This window comes from Mastacembelus armatus, chromosome 22 (genome assembly GCF_900324485.2).
Source record: "Mastacembelus armatus chromosome 22, fMasArm1.2, whole genome shotgun sequence".
NCBI classification, from domain to species: domain Eukaryota; kingdom Metazoa; phylum Chordata; class Actinopteri; order Synbranchiformes; family Mastacembelidae; genus Mastacembelus; species Mastacembelus armatus.
Window position 1 is genome coordinate 13,921,718 of NC_046654.1, and position 16,536 is coordinate 13,938,253.

At 40.9% G+C, this 16,536-nt stretch overlaps 1 protein-coding gene across 4 annotated transcripts in view; it reads left to right on the forward strand.

The window, feature by feature from the left end:
- The window catches only part of prkd3 (protein kinase D3), a 31,981-nt gene extending 16,408 nt beyond the window's left edge, over window positions 1–15,573 (forward strand). For 2 of the 4 annotated variants that reach the window (XM_026302359.2, XM_026302349.2), the window contains exons 4-20: window positions 210–348; window positions 3,763–3,894; window positions 4,430–4,587; window positions 5,497–5,689; window positions 5,798–5,875; window positions 5,963–6,149; window positions 6,684–6,807; window positions 7,012–7,089; window positions 9,946–10,222; window positions 11,475–11,527; window positions 11,961–12,033; window positions 12,146–12,252; window positions 12,357–12,518; window positions 13,419–13,517; window positions 13,613–13,880; window positions 14,331–14,416; window positions 14,964–15,573. In XM_026302359.2, coding sequence (XP_026158144.1) covers window positions 210–348; window positions 3,763–3,894; window positions 4,430–4,587; window positions 5,497–5,689; window positions 5,798–5,875; window positions 5,963–6,149; window positions 6,684–6,807; window positions 7,012–7,089; window positions 9,946–10,222; window positions 11,475–11,527; window positions 11,961–12,033; window positions 12,146–12,252; window positions 12,357–12,518; window positions 13,419–13,517; window positions 13,613–13,880; window positions 14,331–14,416; window positions 14,964–15,137 — 2,388 coding nt within the window. In that variant the 3' untranslated portion in view covers window positions 15,138–15,573. The remainder of the gene's footprint in view (window positions 1–209; window positions 349–3,762; window positions 3,895–4,429; window positions 4,588–5,496; window positions 5,690–5,797; window positions 5,876–5,962; window positions 6,150–6,683; window positions 6,808–7,011; window positions 7,090–9,945; window positions 10,223–11,474; window positions 11,528–11,960; window positions 12,034–12,145; window positions 12,253–12,356; window positions 12,519–13,418; window positions 13,518–13,612; window positions 13,881–14,330; window positions 14,417–14,963) is intronic. The other 2 variants (XM_026302372.1, XM_026302361.1) reach the window with 2 other exon arrangements.
- Window positions 15,574–16,536: the final 963 nt, after the last annotated feature.

The window sequence follows — 16,536 nt, forward strand, 5'->3', positions numbered from 1 at the left end:
TTTTACAGGAAGTTTACTATAGAACACATTTGATCTGCATCTTTTTCTCACAATCTCTTTATTTTTTGTATCTGATATGGACCCCCTGCATTGCTGTCTCCAGGACTGGCCGGATACATTTACTCATAATCTGTACTATTAGTTTTCAGGCTTCGTATCGCACTAGCATCTTGTCTTTACTGTACTCTTCACTTTCCATCTCTCTCTAGTTCCCAGAGTGCGGCTTCTTTGGCATGTACGACAAGATCCTGCTGTTCCGCCACGACTTAAACGACGAAAACATCCTGCAGAGACTGACCTCGGCAGAAGACATCCACGAAGGAGACCTCATTGAGGTGGTTCTCTCTGGTATGTAAACTGCAGTAAAAGTATAAGCTTATCTTGAGTGTAGGGACTCATTTTTGCACACCGGTTTTTCTCCAGCATCTCAGATGAACAAATATGAACAAAACAGCACTAAAATTAATTCTTACTTAGCATCACTGACTCAATGACTCAGCAGAACCTTCATGAGCTGTTGCTCTTGGCAAATGCAAAGGTACAGAATGAACAAGATGTTATAGTTCATTCACAGAGTTCATACCTCATATTGTGAGTATCTGACTCTAAAAGACAGCATAAGACCAATGATGTTTTGCGCCTTATTGAGGAAGCTTAGGTTCAGAGTCTGGGCGGAATATAAGAATATACAGTCTATATATTTGCTAAATGTTTAATGCAGTATCTGGACATGTAAAACCCAGGAGCTTCATCATATTTCACCCATGCATTTAGAAAAGGTACTGTATGAAAAATTGCCCATTGTGCTGGTTTTTATTTGCTCATTTTATCTGCAGCATCAGTAAACATTGTAAACAAATCCTATTAGAGTGGCTCATTCTCTTTAAGTTCAAAACAAACAGGCTTAAGGATGTGTTTTTTACATTTCCAAAACAGAAGAAAAATGAGCATCATATTCCACTACACAGTATAAACCAAGAGTCTTAAAGTCCAAACTGCGGTCTAAAACTAATAAACTGGAGGAAGCTTCACTTACATTTTGGTGCCTGGTAAGAGTTGACACACCTTCCAGTAAAAGACAGTATGTTGTGTCTTGTTCAGGGGTGCTTTGCAGGGCCAGATACTTCCTATGAGAACCCTCCGTACTCATTAAAACTTCCTAACAAAATATCATCCCTGTGCATTTATATTTTATCTTTTTTTTATTTTTTTTTAAATAACTACAAGTAAATCACTCCACACTCTACAAATGTACTCCTCTTTTTGATTTTAGAATGCATTTATGTTTTGTTTTCTTACTTCCTTTTTAAGTTTCCACCTTTGTAGTGGCTGCACAGGTGTTCAGTTTTTCTTTGTCATTTCCTGTGATAAATGAATCCGCTTCCTGTGCGGTGCTGAGACCAACAAATGGCTTAGAGTATCTGTTCTGCTCTAATCTGTTCTACGGCTCCATCTGTCTCCACTGGGAAGCACCTGACACCACCTGTGCTGAATATCTCTCCCGCTCTCCTGGGCTGGAAGCATTGTTTGCAGGGATTTGAACAGGGGATGATTGTATAGGTTGAGGATCTGAGGATACTTCAAGCATCAGGGCTGAGGAATGTAGACTAAAGACTGGAGAACTTCCTTCTTTTTGTTTCTGACTGTCTGTGTTTGTCTGGTGCTCTCTTTTGTGTCAGTCTTTGTTGCTCTCTTTCCCTCCTCTGCTTTCTCTCATTCTAATCCCTCCTACCTCAACAAATCCATGTGCAGATGTAAGCTCTGCCAGTGGAGCTAGATGGTTTATAGTCTGGGATATACCTGATGAGAACCGCCATAGAAGATCTCAGACTTGCTACATATTCAACACATGCTGTTTTCTTTAATTTCATCTATCATTCATTAAACTTGGCCCTATTCATGAGAGGAACTTTGCTATGCCGGACACTTGATCTTTGTCTGAGACCCACATTCCCAAGCCTTTCATTTGGTTCAGAGAAAATATGAACCTTTGCCGCCCAAAAATTTGTCTCAAGTCAACTCTTTGTTCAGTTTTCTTTAACCAACCTGTTGTTGGATTCTGTGGCTGTGGGAGAGAGACGGTCTGAATATCTCTCTCCCTGCAAGGGGGAGGCAGAAGTGGCTTTTTCTTGGCTATGGGCTCAAAGAAGAGGGTTTGTTTTTCCTGCAGTAAGTGATTGTAGTAGACCCGCAGAGAGTAAACACGCTCTGAAGTGAGGGGCGGCGCTGGACACAGTGGACGCTACACAGGCCGTTTCGACCCATGAGGTTTGAGGGTTGGCCTGACTGATTGTGTCTTTGTTCTGTTTTTCGCTCCCTCAAATTCCCACCCGTATTTACAAGCTTCTTATTCACTACTGGCAGCATGAAATTGATATTTTACTTTATTTGCTTATCATAAGTACGGCAAACTTGTTTTTGTCGGCTGGAAACTTGTGGCCCAGAAATGGAAACTCAGTGCCTGAAGGCAAAGAGAAAGCACATTCATGTGAGCCCTCTCCACTCAAGAAAAGTGCAGCAAAAAACAATGTGTCTAATTAATGTTTGGTGTTGTTTGCTACTAATTTGCACCACAAGCTTTAGATAACACAGCAAATGTTAAAAAGCGGTCCGTTGTTTTGCAGACGTGCATGAAAAAGTTTCTGAATGCTCCCTTTCATGTGTCTGCGCCAGGGAGCTATGTTCTCCCTGTGACATGTGACCTGCCTGAGCTCTTTCTTCTGTTTCAAATCAAACCCAAACACCGTGAACATCACCCAATCAGCCTGTGCATCTCTCTGAAATGCAGTCTCAGATGACTTTTTACAAACTGTCATGCATACATCCTAAAATTTCATTGTATTGAGGCTCATTGTATCCGAGGCTGACTGGTTTCATTTTGTGTCTTTATTTTGACTGATCCTAAAATTGACCTTTTGTCCCATTCTGTCATGAACTGTCACAAGTTCTTTTTTTTTTTGTGTGTCTTACTGGCCACATTTTATATTTACTGTTCGAGTCTGCCTGTCATCATCGCAAAAAAAAAAAAAAAATGACAACAGTGATGTCACGATATGACATCACTGTTGCCAACCACGTAAGTTTTGCTGCGTAACTTGAATGTACAGATTAGCTTGATGGTCACTGTGGCCACATAAATGATTGCACAGAAACATTTTGTTAATGCAGGCTCTGAGGGAAGGGAGACTTCTCTCGCACACACACAGTTTTTGGCAGCAGGTCCCTCCTTATCTTACTCATCTTCACATCTTTGATGAGTCAGTCATGATTGATCAAGTGTTGCTTCCAACAATGAGCTCAGTGAGTCTGTATGACACCAAACAACAAAAAAAAAAATACGGGAAGAAATGGTGAGACAGGAAGAGACACATCCGCAGCTCTACTGGATTTGATATCAGGTTCTTAATAACAAAAACTGACCAATACAACAGGATCATCTGGCACTGATACAAAAAAAAAGAGAAGTTATACAACTGCACATGTGGCGCCCTCTACTGCAACAGTGTGGGTATAACAGTTTTGTCCTAACAAGCATACACATCCAGTGAGACTGTACATTGTCTGTAACATAGCTTTGATGTTAAGAACTCTATGAAATACTCGGCAAATACATGTGATGAACAGCTCTTCTCTTGTCTTTTTGATTCCTGTTATTTTTTTCCCATCATTTTTTTCCGTTTCAGTTTTCCTGAATAAGCTGTTTTCCAGATTTGCTTCCGCTCCTGCCAGTTTTTAGTTACACCACTTGTGTATTGTTTCTAGCTCAAGCCACAGTTGAAGACTTCCAGATCCGACCCCATGCCCTTTTTGTACACTCCTACAAGGCACCAACTTTTTGTGACTACTGTGGGGAGATGCTATGGGGTCTGGTCCGACAGGGACTCAAATGTGAAGGTTAGAAACACACACACACGCATTCACACACACACACACCTGAAGGAATACTACAGAACACACTGTGCCTATGCCAAGCCTTTGATTACTCTTAGACCTTTTCCTGTGTGTCAGAGATAATTCTTGAAAATCCACCCTCCCTCTTAAGTCTGTTCACACACACATGCACACACACACACCAGCTACAGTATCTGACCTCAAGAATGTTTCAGAGAGACGTACAAGCAAACAAGAAAGATTTGGTCCCGGCACTGAAGCCAGTGAAATGCTTGACATTCAGATCCCAGTGGAGTTATGGCATGTCGCCTTGCCTTTGATTTTTTTTTTTTTTTTTTGTATGATTTTGTGTGAATCAGATTTGAATTATATGCTTTCATGTTTTTATGCTGCATTTCAAGTCTGTGACTATAAATTAAGTTTAAATAGCTGATTTATCTACCAATGATAAATTCTCTTTAAAAAACGTTACCTCAAAGGACAGTGTACTGATTTTGGTGGTTTTGTGAATATGTCGTGTGTGTGTTCATGTTTTAAGGATGTGGGCTAAACTACCACAAGCGGTGCGCCTTTAAGATCCCAAACAACTGTACTGGTGTCAGGAAGAGGCGACTGTCCAATGTCTCATTGCCTACTCAGTCCCTCTCCGTCCCCCGACTGGTGCCCCCTGAGCATGTCGTGCTCGTCCTGGATGAGGTGAGTTCTGATTGGTGGATGCATGACTTGCTTATATCTAGTTGCATATGAAGGTCCACAAGCAAAACTATCCAAAAAGAACTGTAAAAAGTTAGAAAGGCATGAGTATCTGCTCATCCTCTGAATGAACTGGTTGGGGGGGGGGGGGGGCACCGGATGATTTTTACATCCTCATGCAGAAAAAGAGTTGGCTGGAGTTTCGACATTATTCTAAATCAGACTGAAAGCCAGGTGAATTGGCTAAGAATGTGAAGCAGTCAAGCTGCATGCTGTTAAATATTTCAAGACTTATCAAATTTGGCTCTTGTCCACGGGTGAATCTCCCGGGCCCTGTTGTAGAACACCACTGATGCAGAAAATTGAATTGAGCTGCACGGAGCTCTGTGGAGAGATCCTCAGCGAGGCCTTATGAAACAGTTTTTGCATAAGCCGCAAACTGGAATATTCTCCTCGTCTCTCTCCCCACAAAAGGTCGCCGGGAAATGTAATTATGCTAATGACAATAAAAGTCCGTCGAAATGTATCTGCTCACTTGTTGGCAAAAATGAAGAAAGCTAACTTCCCGTTTGTGTTAGGACCTTACAGACAGCTCAGTTTTTTTTTCACATAAAATCAGAAGTAAATTCTCATATGTGGTAAAACATGACAAATCTAATAACCTTGTTTCAAACATTAGGATTGTCATGTTAACTCAGTATGACACATTTCTCTTTCCCTCCTCCACTGATTTCTCTCTACTCGTCTCCGCCATGTTATTATTCACTCTGTCTTTCCCTATCACTCAAATACTCCTTTGAGGCCGTTCTTCCTTCATGCTCCCCTCACTTCCTTCATGCATATGGTTTTTAATTCTTCCTAACCTCCCTCTATCTTCTTTCTTTTTCTTTTCCATCCTCCCAACTCTTGCAGCAGCGGTCTCATCAGGAGCCAGGGAAGCGGATCCTGTCCTGGAGCGGCAGGCCTATCTGGATGGAGAAGATGGTGCTGGGGCGGGTTAAGGTGCCCCACACCTTCGCCATTCACACCTATACTCGCCCCACTATCTGCCAGTACTGCAAGCGACTGCTGAAGGGTCTGTTTCGCCAGGGCATGCAATGTAAAGGTAGGACTACATATGAAGAGAAGACACTGCGGTTCATTTCAGAAGGTTTTGGCTATGTGTTACTATGATTATCATGTGTTTGAGTCATTGTTGTAACGTCATCTGCAGACTGCAAATTCAACTGCCATAAGCGGTGTGCTTCAAAGGTACCGAGAGACTGTTTAGGCGAGGTTGACTTCAACGGAGGTAAGTTCTACATGCAAGTTCATAGTGACAGTGGGCTATCTCTAACCAGTTTAATAACATATGGATATATGTGATATGCATGTGTAGAGCCAGTCAGCCCTGGCCCAGACTCTGACACTACCATAGACACTATGGAGGTTGACAGTGGTGACATGGATGGCAGCAGAGGGCTGGATGACCCAGAAGAACCCTCCACCCCGGATGAGAAGATGTTCGACATGGATTCCCCCTTCTTGGACAGAGAGAAAGACGAAGAGCCCATCAAGACTATTAGGTATGAAGATACTGATTTAACTTCAGGTTGTTCACTTTTACTTAATCTGTTTCCATTTATTCTGTTGAAGTGTAAATTTCTGTAGATGGCAGTGTTTACTTTGTCATTCAGCCATAATGACTATAACTCATACTCATGCCAAGGACACACCTCTGTTTTTATGTTTTTTTTTTTTTTTTGTTTTTTTTTTGGCAGTTTGCCTTTATTGGACAACCTGGGACTTTGTGGTTTTGTTTTAAACCACCAGGTCTAACTACCCAATTTATATGTTTATTCTACACCAGCAGTAGGGTTTTATGTTTCTACCAATGTTGTTTCTGCTTCAAATATGAAACACATCATATCCTGTACAAAATTTCTGTTAGGAAACATATACTAGACACGGAGTGCTTAGAAAAGCAAATATAATGTATTTCTAAATGGCTATATATAATGTAACCATTCACCGTTTTAGTATATTAAGCTCTAAAATAGTATTTGCCCTATTAATGAACAAAGTCAACAGTGAACAATTTTTTATGTGCGTGTGTTTAGCCCTTCCACTAGTACCAACATCCCTCTGATGCGGGTGGTCCAGTCCATCAGACACACCAAGAGGCGGAGCTCCACTGTGGTGAAGGAGGGCTTGATGGTCCATTATACGAGCAGGGACAACCTGGTAAGACTGATAACCCCTGAAAGTCCAAGACAGGAGCCCATTATAAAACAGCTGGGGTTGAGCCTGGATTCTGTTCATGTGTACTGAATTCAACAAAGGTGGCCACTCACTTCAGAAACCCAGTGTTGGACTACTGCAGTATTGGTAGATGATGTGTGTTTTGCCCATTTGGACTAACATAGTGTTCGTTTTCCCCTTTAACAGCGTAAGAGACATTACTGGAGGCTGGACAGCAAGAGTCTGAGTATGTTCCAGAACGACACCGGATCCAAGTTCTACAAAGTGAGCATAAAACTATCATCTCTGCCTTGTTTTTGGAAGATTGTGTCTTGTCTTTTGCATTAAACACACGGTCACATTTAAATGTCAGAAAAGCGAGCAGCTAAGTACAAACTGATTCAGTCCTCACAAGAGCAGCGAAGGACTGAAAAGTTACCACTACTCCTTCACATAACTTAACACAATTCAAGAATAGAACATTTAGAAGAGCATTCTTTTTCATATATCACATATTGAATATTCATATTTTGTATGTAAATAAAATATATTCAGTGGTATCTGCGTGACTCAGTTTAAAGGGCTTTCGTGTTGCAACTGTAAACTACCATGAGGTCAGTGTGGCCCACTGAAATTTCCCCTGTGGTTTTTCACCCTGCAGCCTGGTCTCTTCGGCATCACAGTTGCTGTGCTTAGCTTTTGTGCATCAGACGAGACGGGACATTTGAAGGGGTTTTGAAGACAGATTCCAATTTTGACTGTAGGGATCCCCAAGCGAAAGAAGTGCATTTACAGAAGAATTTTAGGCACAAATGCTAAATCAAATGATGTCATTTGGTTGAGTTTTAAAAACAAGATTCAAGAAGAATCTTTCAAAATCCAAAATTCAGACTCAAATGGGTCACATATACGTTGCGCAACCTATTCTTATAGTCAGTGGTGACTGTGAGTGAAGTGTTGTAGTTTTGATGTGTAAAATCAGTTGTGCTGAGAGTGTGACACTTCCTGCTCAGTGCCAGCACTCTACTCAGTCATTACGTTGCCGCAGGGGTTTGATAGCACAGTAATTGCACACTGATGACCAAGGGAGGGAACTACACCCTGCAAGGTAAAGACTTCCACATGTATGTGTTGGTTGCTGTGTGTGTTTTGTGTGTAGGTTGGGGGATGTGATCATCTTATTGTTCACGTTGCTTTGTGAGTTTCGAGACCTCTGTACCTCTTTTGAGGTGTGGGATGGAGAGTTTCCAGGGCGAGAGCTAGCACAGTCGTTTGTGTGTGTGTGTGTGTGTGTGTGTGTAAAACACGTGGTTTCATATACAACTGAATCTGTAGTCGTGTTTTGGTTTTTTTTTTCTTACGTTTGTTTCACACCGGTTGTGGAGTACGTCTGAAAACAACTTAATTTCCTCGCTCTTCTATCCCAATTATTCTGTCACACTCTGCACCCCTGCCACTAACGCCTTGGAGGGGAAACCTCAGGGGATCGACTCCGGTTGTGTTCATGTGCAGCCTTATGCGGTTCTTTATTAGCAACTTGGCACTCAGCTATGTTTATGACATTTAGGAAGTGCTTTCTTTTAATGCTTTAAAGTTTAGTCTTTGTTTCATTCCTGTAGCATTTTTATATACTTTTAGGTACTTTCCTGCACATACAGTAGAATAAGGTTCTTTTAGGGGTTTCTTTTCAGATTCTCCATATGCTCAGTCTTGGGTATGTTCCTTTAATTTCTCTGAAGTTTCTACTCTGCTGCTCATCAGTGTGTGGCCACTGTCCTCCTCTCTTTTCTTTATACCTTCAATCTAATTAGTGGTGGTCGCGTGCTGACTTGCTTGCCAGCCATAGCAGCCATTTTCGCCATTTGGAAGCCATAACGGCTCCCTGTTTGAAGATGAGACCCCTGTACTTGTGGCTTTCTCTGAAGAACCTTTAATGGGGTGAGGGGGCTTCTCTCTGTCTCTGCCAGATTGAGTCCTGTCACACTCAATCGTTGCACCCACACACACTGAAACCCACCCGCTCACACACCAGCCTGCAGAGGAACAGTAGTTGCCGTGTCTTTCGTCTCAGTGGCTAGCGGTAGCGCCAGCGGCCCATGCTCAGATGGGGCCTCTGGCTTGCCCTGCCTTGTAATCAGGGAACCAGAGCACTTCAGCCGCCAAAAGGCCCCGCTCACGTGACCCAGCCCCACTAACCACAGGCACTTCATCTGATACTCTGTGGTGAGCCACGCTGAGGGGACAGCATGCGTCTCTGTGAGCGCCCATTGGCTGGAAATTCTCAGTGTTTTTAAAATTTTGACCCTCCCTCTTCCCTTTGATTTGACAATAAGTCTGAAGGGGAAGGGGGATTTATAGAGTGTGCTGCAAGTGTCCTTTCTGTATGTGCTCATAGGAGGAGAAGAGGAAAGGAGAAAGTTAGAGCTGGGATTGTATAATCAACACCAATAAGAGTGAGTGTGGAGACTTTTAGAGTTTGTAAGTGTTTCTAGTGTGTGATAATGTGTTTTTATGTCATTTTATACATGGAGCATTACATACTTACTGGTTAAGCATCCTTTTTGGCTTTGATTAGATTGTTTTATTATCTTTTCTATGTTTTAGTTTCTAAAATTAGATAATCTTTTAGAGATGAATCAAGATAACCTACTTTTTTTTTTTTTTACAAAATTACAAATGGTATACATTATACAGTGAGAAAATTTGTTTTTTGATACATCTAGTTAATATACTGGACTTTTTAATATCTTGACTTATTTATTTATTTAGGTTTTAATGTATCCTTTTTTGGGCCAAATTTTTACAGGTGCCTGTTTTTCCAAGTAAATAAAATCTGTACAGTATAATAAATGTATGCACACATATGGATATGTGTGTGTGTGTGTGTGTGTGTGTGTGTGTGTGTATTTGTGTGTGTGTTAGCTGCTGCTGTGTTTTTGTGTTTTGTTTTGTGGAGAAGGTTTTTTTTTTTTTTTAATTAAAAAGTGCATGTGTATTCATTACTGTGCAGACAACGTTCAGGGGAGAAGAAACATTCTGGGAAAAACTTTCTTGCTTGATAAAAATTTTATGGTTATTTATTTCATTTGTTGATTTTTTTTTTTGTGATTTATAGTACGTCCGTGTCACCCTTTCCCCCAGGAAATCCCTTTGTCCGAGATCCTTCAGGTAGAACAGTCCAGAGACTACAGTAATCTGGCACAGGGCAGCAACCCTCATTGCTTTGAGATCATCACAGCTACCATGGTCTACTATGTAGGAGAGAACAACGGCAGTCACTGCCACAGCCCTGCCCTGGCTGCCTCGGGAGTCGGCATGGAGGTGGCGCAAGGCTGGGAGAAGGCAATAAGACAAGCCCTGATGCCCGTCACCCCTCAGCCCAGTGTGGCTGGTGCTGCTGGCCAGGGCAGAGATCACAGTAAGGAAAATTTATTACAACTCTCTTGTGATAAAATCATGGATGCAGTTGAATATACAACATATATATATACATATATCTGAAACAGCATGTTGCTCTTTAAACAGTGATTATTCTTAGAATTTAAACACAAATCAGATATAAGCAAGTCAAATATATTTAAGTCAAAATGAGCCTAGAAATGCTCAGCATGAGTTTTTTTTATATAAAGGCTACAAAGTTGGTAACTAACACTAACCCTAGCTACAAACAGCGCTGACCTACATTATATTTGCTGAAAGGTTGAAGTTTGCCCACATTGAAAGACAAGCTCTCTCTGACCACCGTGGTCAAGAAAAAAAAAAAAAAAAAGAATACTTAAATGATTTGACACAACTTTAATATGCAGGAAAAACCCTGTATTAAAGTCTATAGGCCAGAGGAAGTTAGGTTATGAGGCAAGTCACTGTTTGACAGTAGTGAAAAATGAAATGACATGACTGTGCAGAAACTGGGCCTCCCTCACTGCAGTCGGAGCAGAGGTGTTTTCCTCTTAGGTTTCAAAAGAGATCAAAAAACGTGGTCCTTAACAATAAAGAGGAATTATTAAGCCTGTGTGTACTTATTTGAGGCTCTCAGCTTATACATTGATATGTAGACTAGAGATACACGTGTTTGTTGGAGACAGACAGACTCATGTCACCACTCAAACACTCTCCTTGATCCATAAATCTGGAGATGAAGTTACACATGCCACTTCATTTGCACAGATTGGGCTAATTAGTTTGATCCTTTTGTATCAATTCTATCAAAGCACATTTTCCAAAATGAAAATGAAATGTTTGTGTCAAGCATTAGCTAAATGATCATAGCTAATGCTTGACACAAACATATGAGCTTGGTCGCTCATATGCTTTTTTGTCCGGCTTTCTGTTCATTTGGCTAGTATGCACAAATGTCTAAATTCCCAGTTGTGAAATGCATTGCATATTTGCACCGTTCAGTCATGCATAACTTCCCAGATCAATTTTACAGCCAATTTATTGTGTAATAAAATGCCTCGTAATGTGTGGCTGTGACTTATTGTATACAGCTGCGATAAGAAAAAAAAAAGTTAAAAAAAAAAAACTAAACAAAAAAAACTAAAAAAGTAGTATGTGAGCAATGTGCCTTTGACTATAATCACTTAAGGATTCAGTAGCAGCTCTGTGCATTGGTAAAGTGGTATTTTTTGATTGCTGAATGTGGAAACATCATGTACTTTCCCCTCCAGAAGAGCTGTCCATCAGTATATCTGTGTCCAACTGCCAGATCCAGGAGAATGTGGTGAGTGGGGCTTCTTTTCTTTTTTTAAATTTGGGACGTTGCACAATTTCCCAGCACAGCCTGCACATGCATGCATTCATGTACTATTAAAGTAGCTGTTGTGGTATATCAGAAATTATATCTTACTGTTTCTTTTACTAAAACTTCCAGTGGTAGTGTTTTCTGTTGCACAAATGGGGAAGTTGCAGACAGATTTTTTATTTATTTATTTTGATCAAGGGATTTTCGTCGTCTCAGTTCCACTTCTGCACTGAGTGAAAGTTAAATATTTGGCAATACCAGAAAACATTTTGAAGGAGCAACAGTATTGCCACTCTTTCGATGATGTAACTTTTACTGATTGCCAATGTCAGCATGGAAAGTTAACTAAATATTTCCACAAGTAAAAGCAAAATATAATATTCGACTAACCATGCAAATTATTTCTTCATAGGATATTGCCTCGGTATACCAAATATTCTCTGATGAGGTGTTGGGATCAGGCCAGTTTGGCATTGTATATGGAGGTATGTTTCTGTTTTTATACTGTACCGCTTTTATTTTGTAGCTCCACTGAGACATGAATTAAAAGTGTAGGCTATTTAAAGTTATTGATTTTCCTATTCAATAACATTTTAGGAAAACACAGGAAGAGCGGAAGAGATGTGGCCATCAAGGTTATTGACAAGATGAGATTTCCTACCAAGCAGGAGAGCCAGTTAAGGAATGAGGTGGCCATATTACAGGTAATGACCAGAATCCATCGAGTAGCGTTTACAACAAATGTGCTGCAGGTTTAATAGGAGCTCCTTATCTTCTAAGTTTAAAGTTGATGTCACTGTTTCTTCAGAATCTGCACCACCCAGGTATTGTCAATTTGGAGTGTATGTTTGAAACGCCAGAGCGGGTTTTTGTTGTCATGGAGAAGCTGCATGGCGACATGCTGGAGATGATCCTGTCCAGCGAAAAGAGCAAACTGCCTGAACGGATCACCAAGTTTCTAGTCACACAGGTCAGTGGTCTTTCTACTCTTCTTTTACCATCTCTTCATTTATTCAAGTCTTCAACAATAGGTTTCCAGTACATTAAAGAGTTTCATAGCCTAATATTGTTATGTTATGTAAATTTAAGAGTACCCACATGCGTGCATTTCCAGACTTCATGCTTCATCTTTCTTCACTTCTTACTAGTATTTTTTTTATGTATCATCCCTTTAATTTCCATCATAGCTTTCTTTCACTCTCCCACTGTACGTTCCCTTCTGTTTTTGGGCTGCGTAAGCCACTATGGAAGAGTTTCTGCTCCTGCTCCAAGGCGTGTTTATTCTTGTGGTGAGCTGATTGGGAAAGAAATGTTTACGGGAACGCTCTGCATGGCATCATGGTTTCTTCCCTGGCCGTGGATCATAGTTTGCCGTGTGCTGGTGGCTTTGTGGCCTGATTAGAAGAGCAGCAGGCCCCTGGGCCTCCGTGGATCCCCAATCCCAAACAGGAGCAGGGCCATTAACAACAGCTCCATTAGCTGTGGCAGGCCTGGCTCTGATGTGGCCTGGAGGACTTCTGTCAAAGCCAGGGTCAGGACAGGAGAGCCAGGCACAATGTGGTTTTGGTACAGGGCCATAGGCAGACATGCATGCAGCACTAGCTTACACCAGGCTTCGCAAATATATATGGATGATGAGATGAGATCATATATCTTCATGTGAGGGTAGTGGTCAAGATTGAAGTATTTAAGGGCATTAACATGGTCTTACTGCTGATATTTTTCCACATGGCAGCAGTGAAGATTTTGCTGCATAGATTATACAAATACTGCTTTGTTTATACTGTATGTTATGTACTTTAAAACAGTTTACAACAGTATTTTAGATTTTTAGAGCCACATCTTTACTTCTGGACTTCTTTTGCCACAGATCCTGGTTGCCTTGAGACATCTGCACTTCAAAAACATTGTTCACTGTGACTTGAAGCCTGAGAATGTACTCCTGGCTTCTGCAGAGCCCTTTCCTCAGGTAAGAATATAATAGTGAATTCGTTTATATTTCTGCTTGATCATCCATGTGAATGTGTGTATATACATCGACCAGTTTTTCCATCTTTTTTTCAGGTGAAGCTGTGTGACTTTGGCTTTGCCCGTATCATCGGTGAGAAGTCATTCCGGCGGTCAGTAGTGGGAACTCCTGCTTACTTGGCTCCGGAGGTGCTGCGGAGTAAAGGCTACAACCGCTCCTTAGACATGTGGTCAGTGGGAGTCATTGTGTACGTCAGCCTGAGTGGCACCTTCCCTTTCAATGAAGATGAGGATATTAATGACCAGATCCAGAATGCTGCCTTCATGTACCCTCCTACACCCTGGAAGGACATCTCTACAGAGGGTAATTAGTTTGTTTTTCTCCATCTCGAAGTAAACATCCAAATATTCAGCAGTGTGAGATCTAATTAGGGCAGTTAATATGTCTTTGTAAGCACTTAGTGGCCTGGCAGCACCTCCAGTTTTGTCTCAAACCGATACTGAGACATGTAGCCTCTGAGTTATCCTCCCCACCTACACGTCTGGTTCTTCTGAACTTTATTCTGACTTTGAGACTAAGGCTCTTTGTCTGAAACTGAAATGAATCACTTTCGAATCTCCCCAAATGCCCAACCTGCATGTCCTCCCACACACTGTCAAGTATATCACAAAGTGAAGGTGTTTCTTTATGGTTGATCTTTATTTTTGCATTGAATAGCTGACCTTTTAAAAGTTAACTCCCTTATATATGCTGCGATAGAGATCTGAGCTCAGTTTGTTAATAAAGTCTCCACATAATCTGTATCTCTCACAGCCACGGATCTGATCAACAATCTTCTTCAAGTCAAGATGAGGAAGAGATACAGTGTGGATAAGTGTCTTAGCCATCCCTGGTTACAGGTGACTTTCTTTTTTTTTTTTTGTTTTTTTTTTTTGACTTTTTTACCAAAATGACACAGTTTGCATCAAATACTGCAATCCTTCATAGATTGATAAAGTATATTTCATTACTTAAATATTGCATGGTTACATGACATGCACGTTCAAGGGAAACTAGTGCCTTGCCTCAAAACTTTGTAATCAAAGTCAAGTGTAATCAAATGTTAAAAAATGGGGCTCCACTGCCTGTCCACTGACTGAATCCATAGCAATGTTACACTTTCACTTCTCCAAAACATTATGAGAACTGTAGTTGATAAACTTAGACCACATACTGTATATCCTAAGTAGAAGTAAGAGAACAACATCAAAAATAGTGAGAAAATCCATAATTATAAACTTTTTTTCATATTTAACTATCAGTATGTTATTTCAAGCTCACGATATCCAACATGACTTCTTTATCCATAAGCATAAAGCCAAGCGCTCTCATTCATCTCAGGAACACTTCCACACAAACAAGATAATGTACTGAGTTCATTTAAAAATGAATGTCTCTTTTCCTCAGGACTATCAGACCTGGCTAGACCTCAGGGAGTTTGAGACGCGACGAGGTGAGCGCTACATCACCCATGAGAGTGACGATGCTCGCTGGGAGGAATATGCAGATGAGCACAGTCTCGTTTACCCCAAACACTTCATTATGGCTCCCAACTTGGACGACATGGAAGAGGACCCCTAGTAGGGGACATGCAACATCACATGTGTTAAGGACACGGGCTTGGCATAGGGACATTTTGCATGAAGCTTTTGGAGCAGCAGATTTTCCCTCCACCCAGAAACGTTTGTTGTGGAAACAGAGAGAAGCCGATCAGATGGAGCATCACTCCCCGGAGGCTTTAAAAGTGGGGAAGAATACGCGACAGAATCTGTAGCATGATGCACCTGCTACAAGCAGCAGGCAGCCGGATATGCTTGCCACAGAAATGCATTAAGAAACTGTCAGGAGAGAGAGACAGAGAGAGGTGGTGTTCTTTTTTGCACGATATCAAAACATTCCATGGAACAATCACAAAGCCAAAATATGCAAGGTGAACGTAATATTTCATTTAATATACAAACACTTTTGGTTACTTTTGCGTAATGATATGGCTCTGTTCTTAATGTGAGAGAGGAAAGCAGTGAGAAAGAAAGCTTATCGCAGGAGTAAAGGGCACTTTTCACAAGGGATTTTTACAGTCTGAGAATCAAACACGCTGGGGTTTGATCTCATATCTGAACTGTTTGTGAGACTGTCCTTTGGCATGAAACTGGAACCATCACATGTATTTGTATGTTCTTTTTAATGTATTTAGTAATTGTGGTAGGTTTTTGCACTATATTACCATTGAACATAGCAAATTATTAGAAACACTATTTGCTGCTACAGAGAGAAGACAATTTGTTAGTATCCAGTCTAGTTTAAAGTGTTATAGGAGTGGTAATCAGCAGGAGGCTGGTGCTACAATCCAGTATTGGCTGGTCTGTCAACATTTATCTTCACAAACCCCCAGCAGGTATTTTCAACTAACATGTCATTAGATTTTAATCTGTTAGTGGCAGCTAATAGTGTTTTATCAACAGACCATGACCAAATATGTTAATAGAAACTGTTCATTTCACTGTTTCTAAACTGGTTTCTTAACATTATGAATTTCCTCAGTGCTACACTCCCAATTCTGAGACACGTGTTGTTTTTGATGCTCTCTAGTTGTCTGAAGCATGGCAGCGCCTGAGGTTTTATTGGTGTCAGTTTCTCCATTATGGTGTGTGGACGATTTGAACAGCCCTTTAGTCTCGACAACAGATAAAATAGAAACTAGTTAGGATTACAGTTTGGTTCACATGGGAGTTTATAGTACTACAATCGTGTAGTTTGCTCCATTGGTGTGTTTTGGGAGTACATTTCCTGTTTTCCTGTCTTTGTTGCCACTGGATTGGCAGGTGTCAGTATTGTGTATATTTCAGTACATACCAATGGAATTAAAATTAAAAAAAAAAATCCTAACTGAGGATAAATATTTTCTTCAAGCTCTGAATTTCTTGTCTGTACATGCTCCTGATTTTTAACAATAGCGTTTGGATTTGTGTGCCCCAGCATG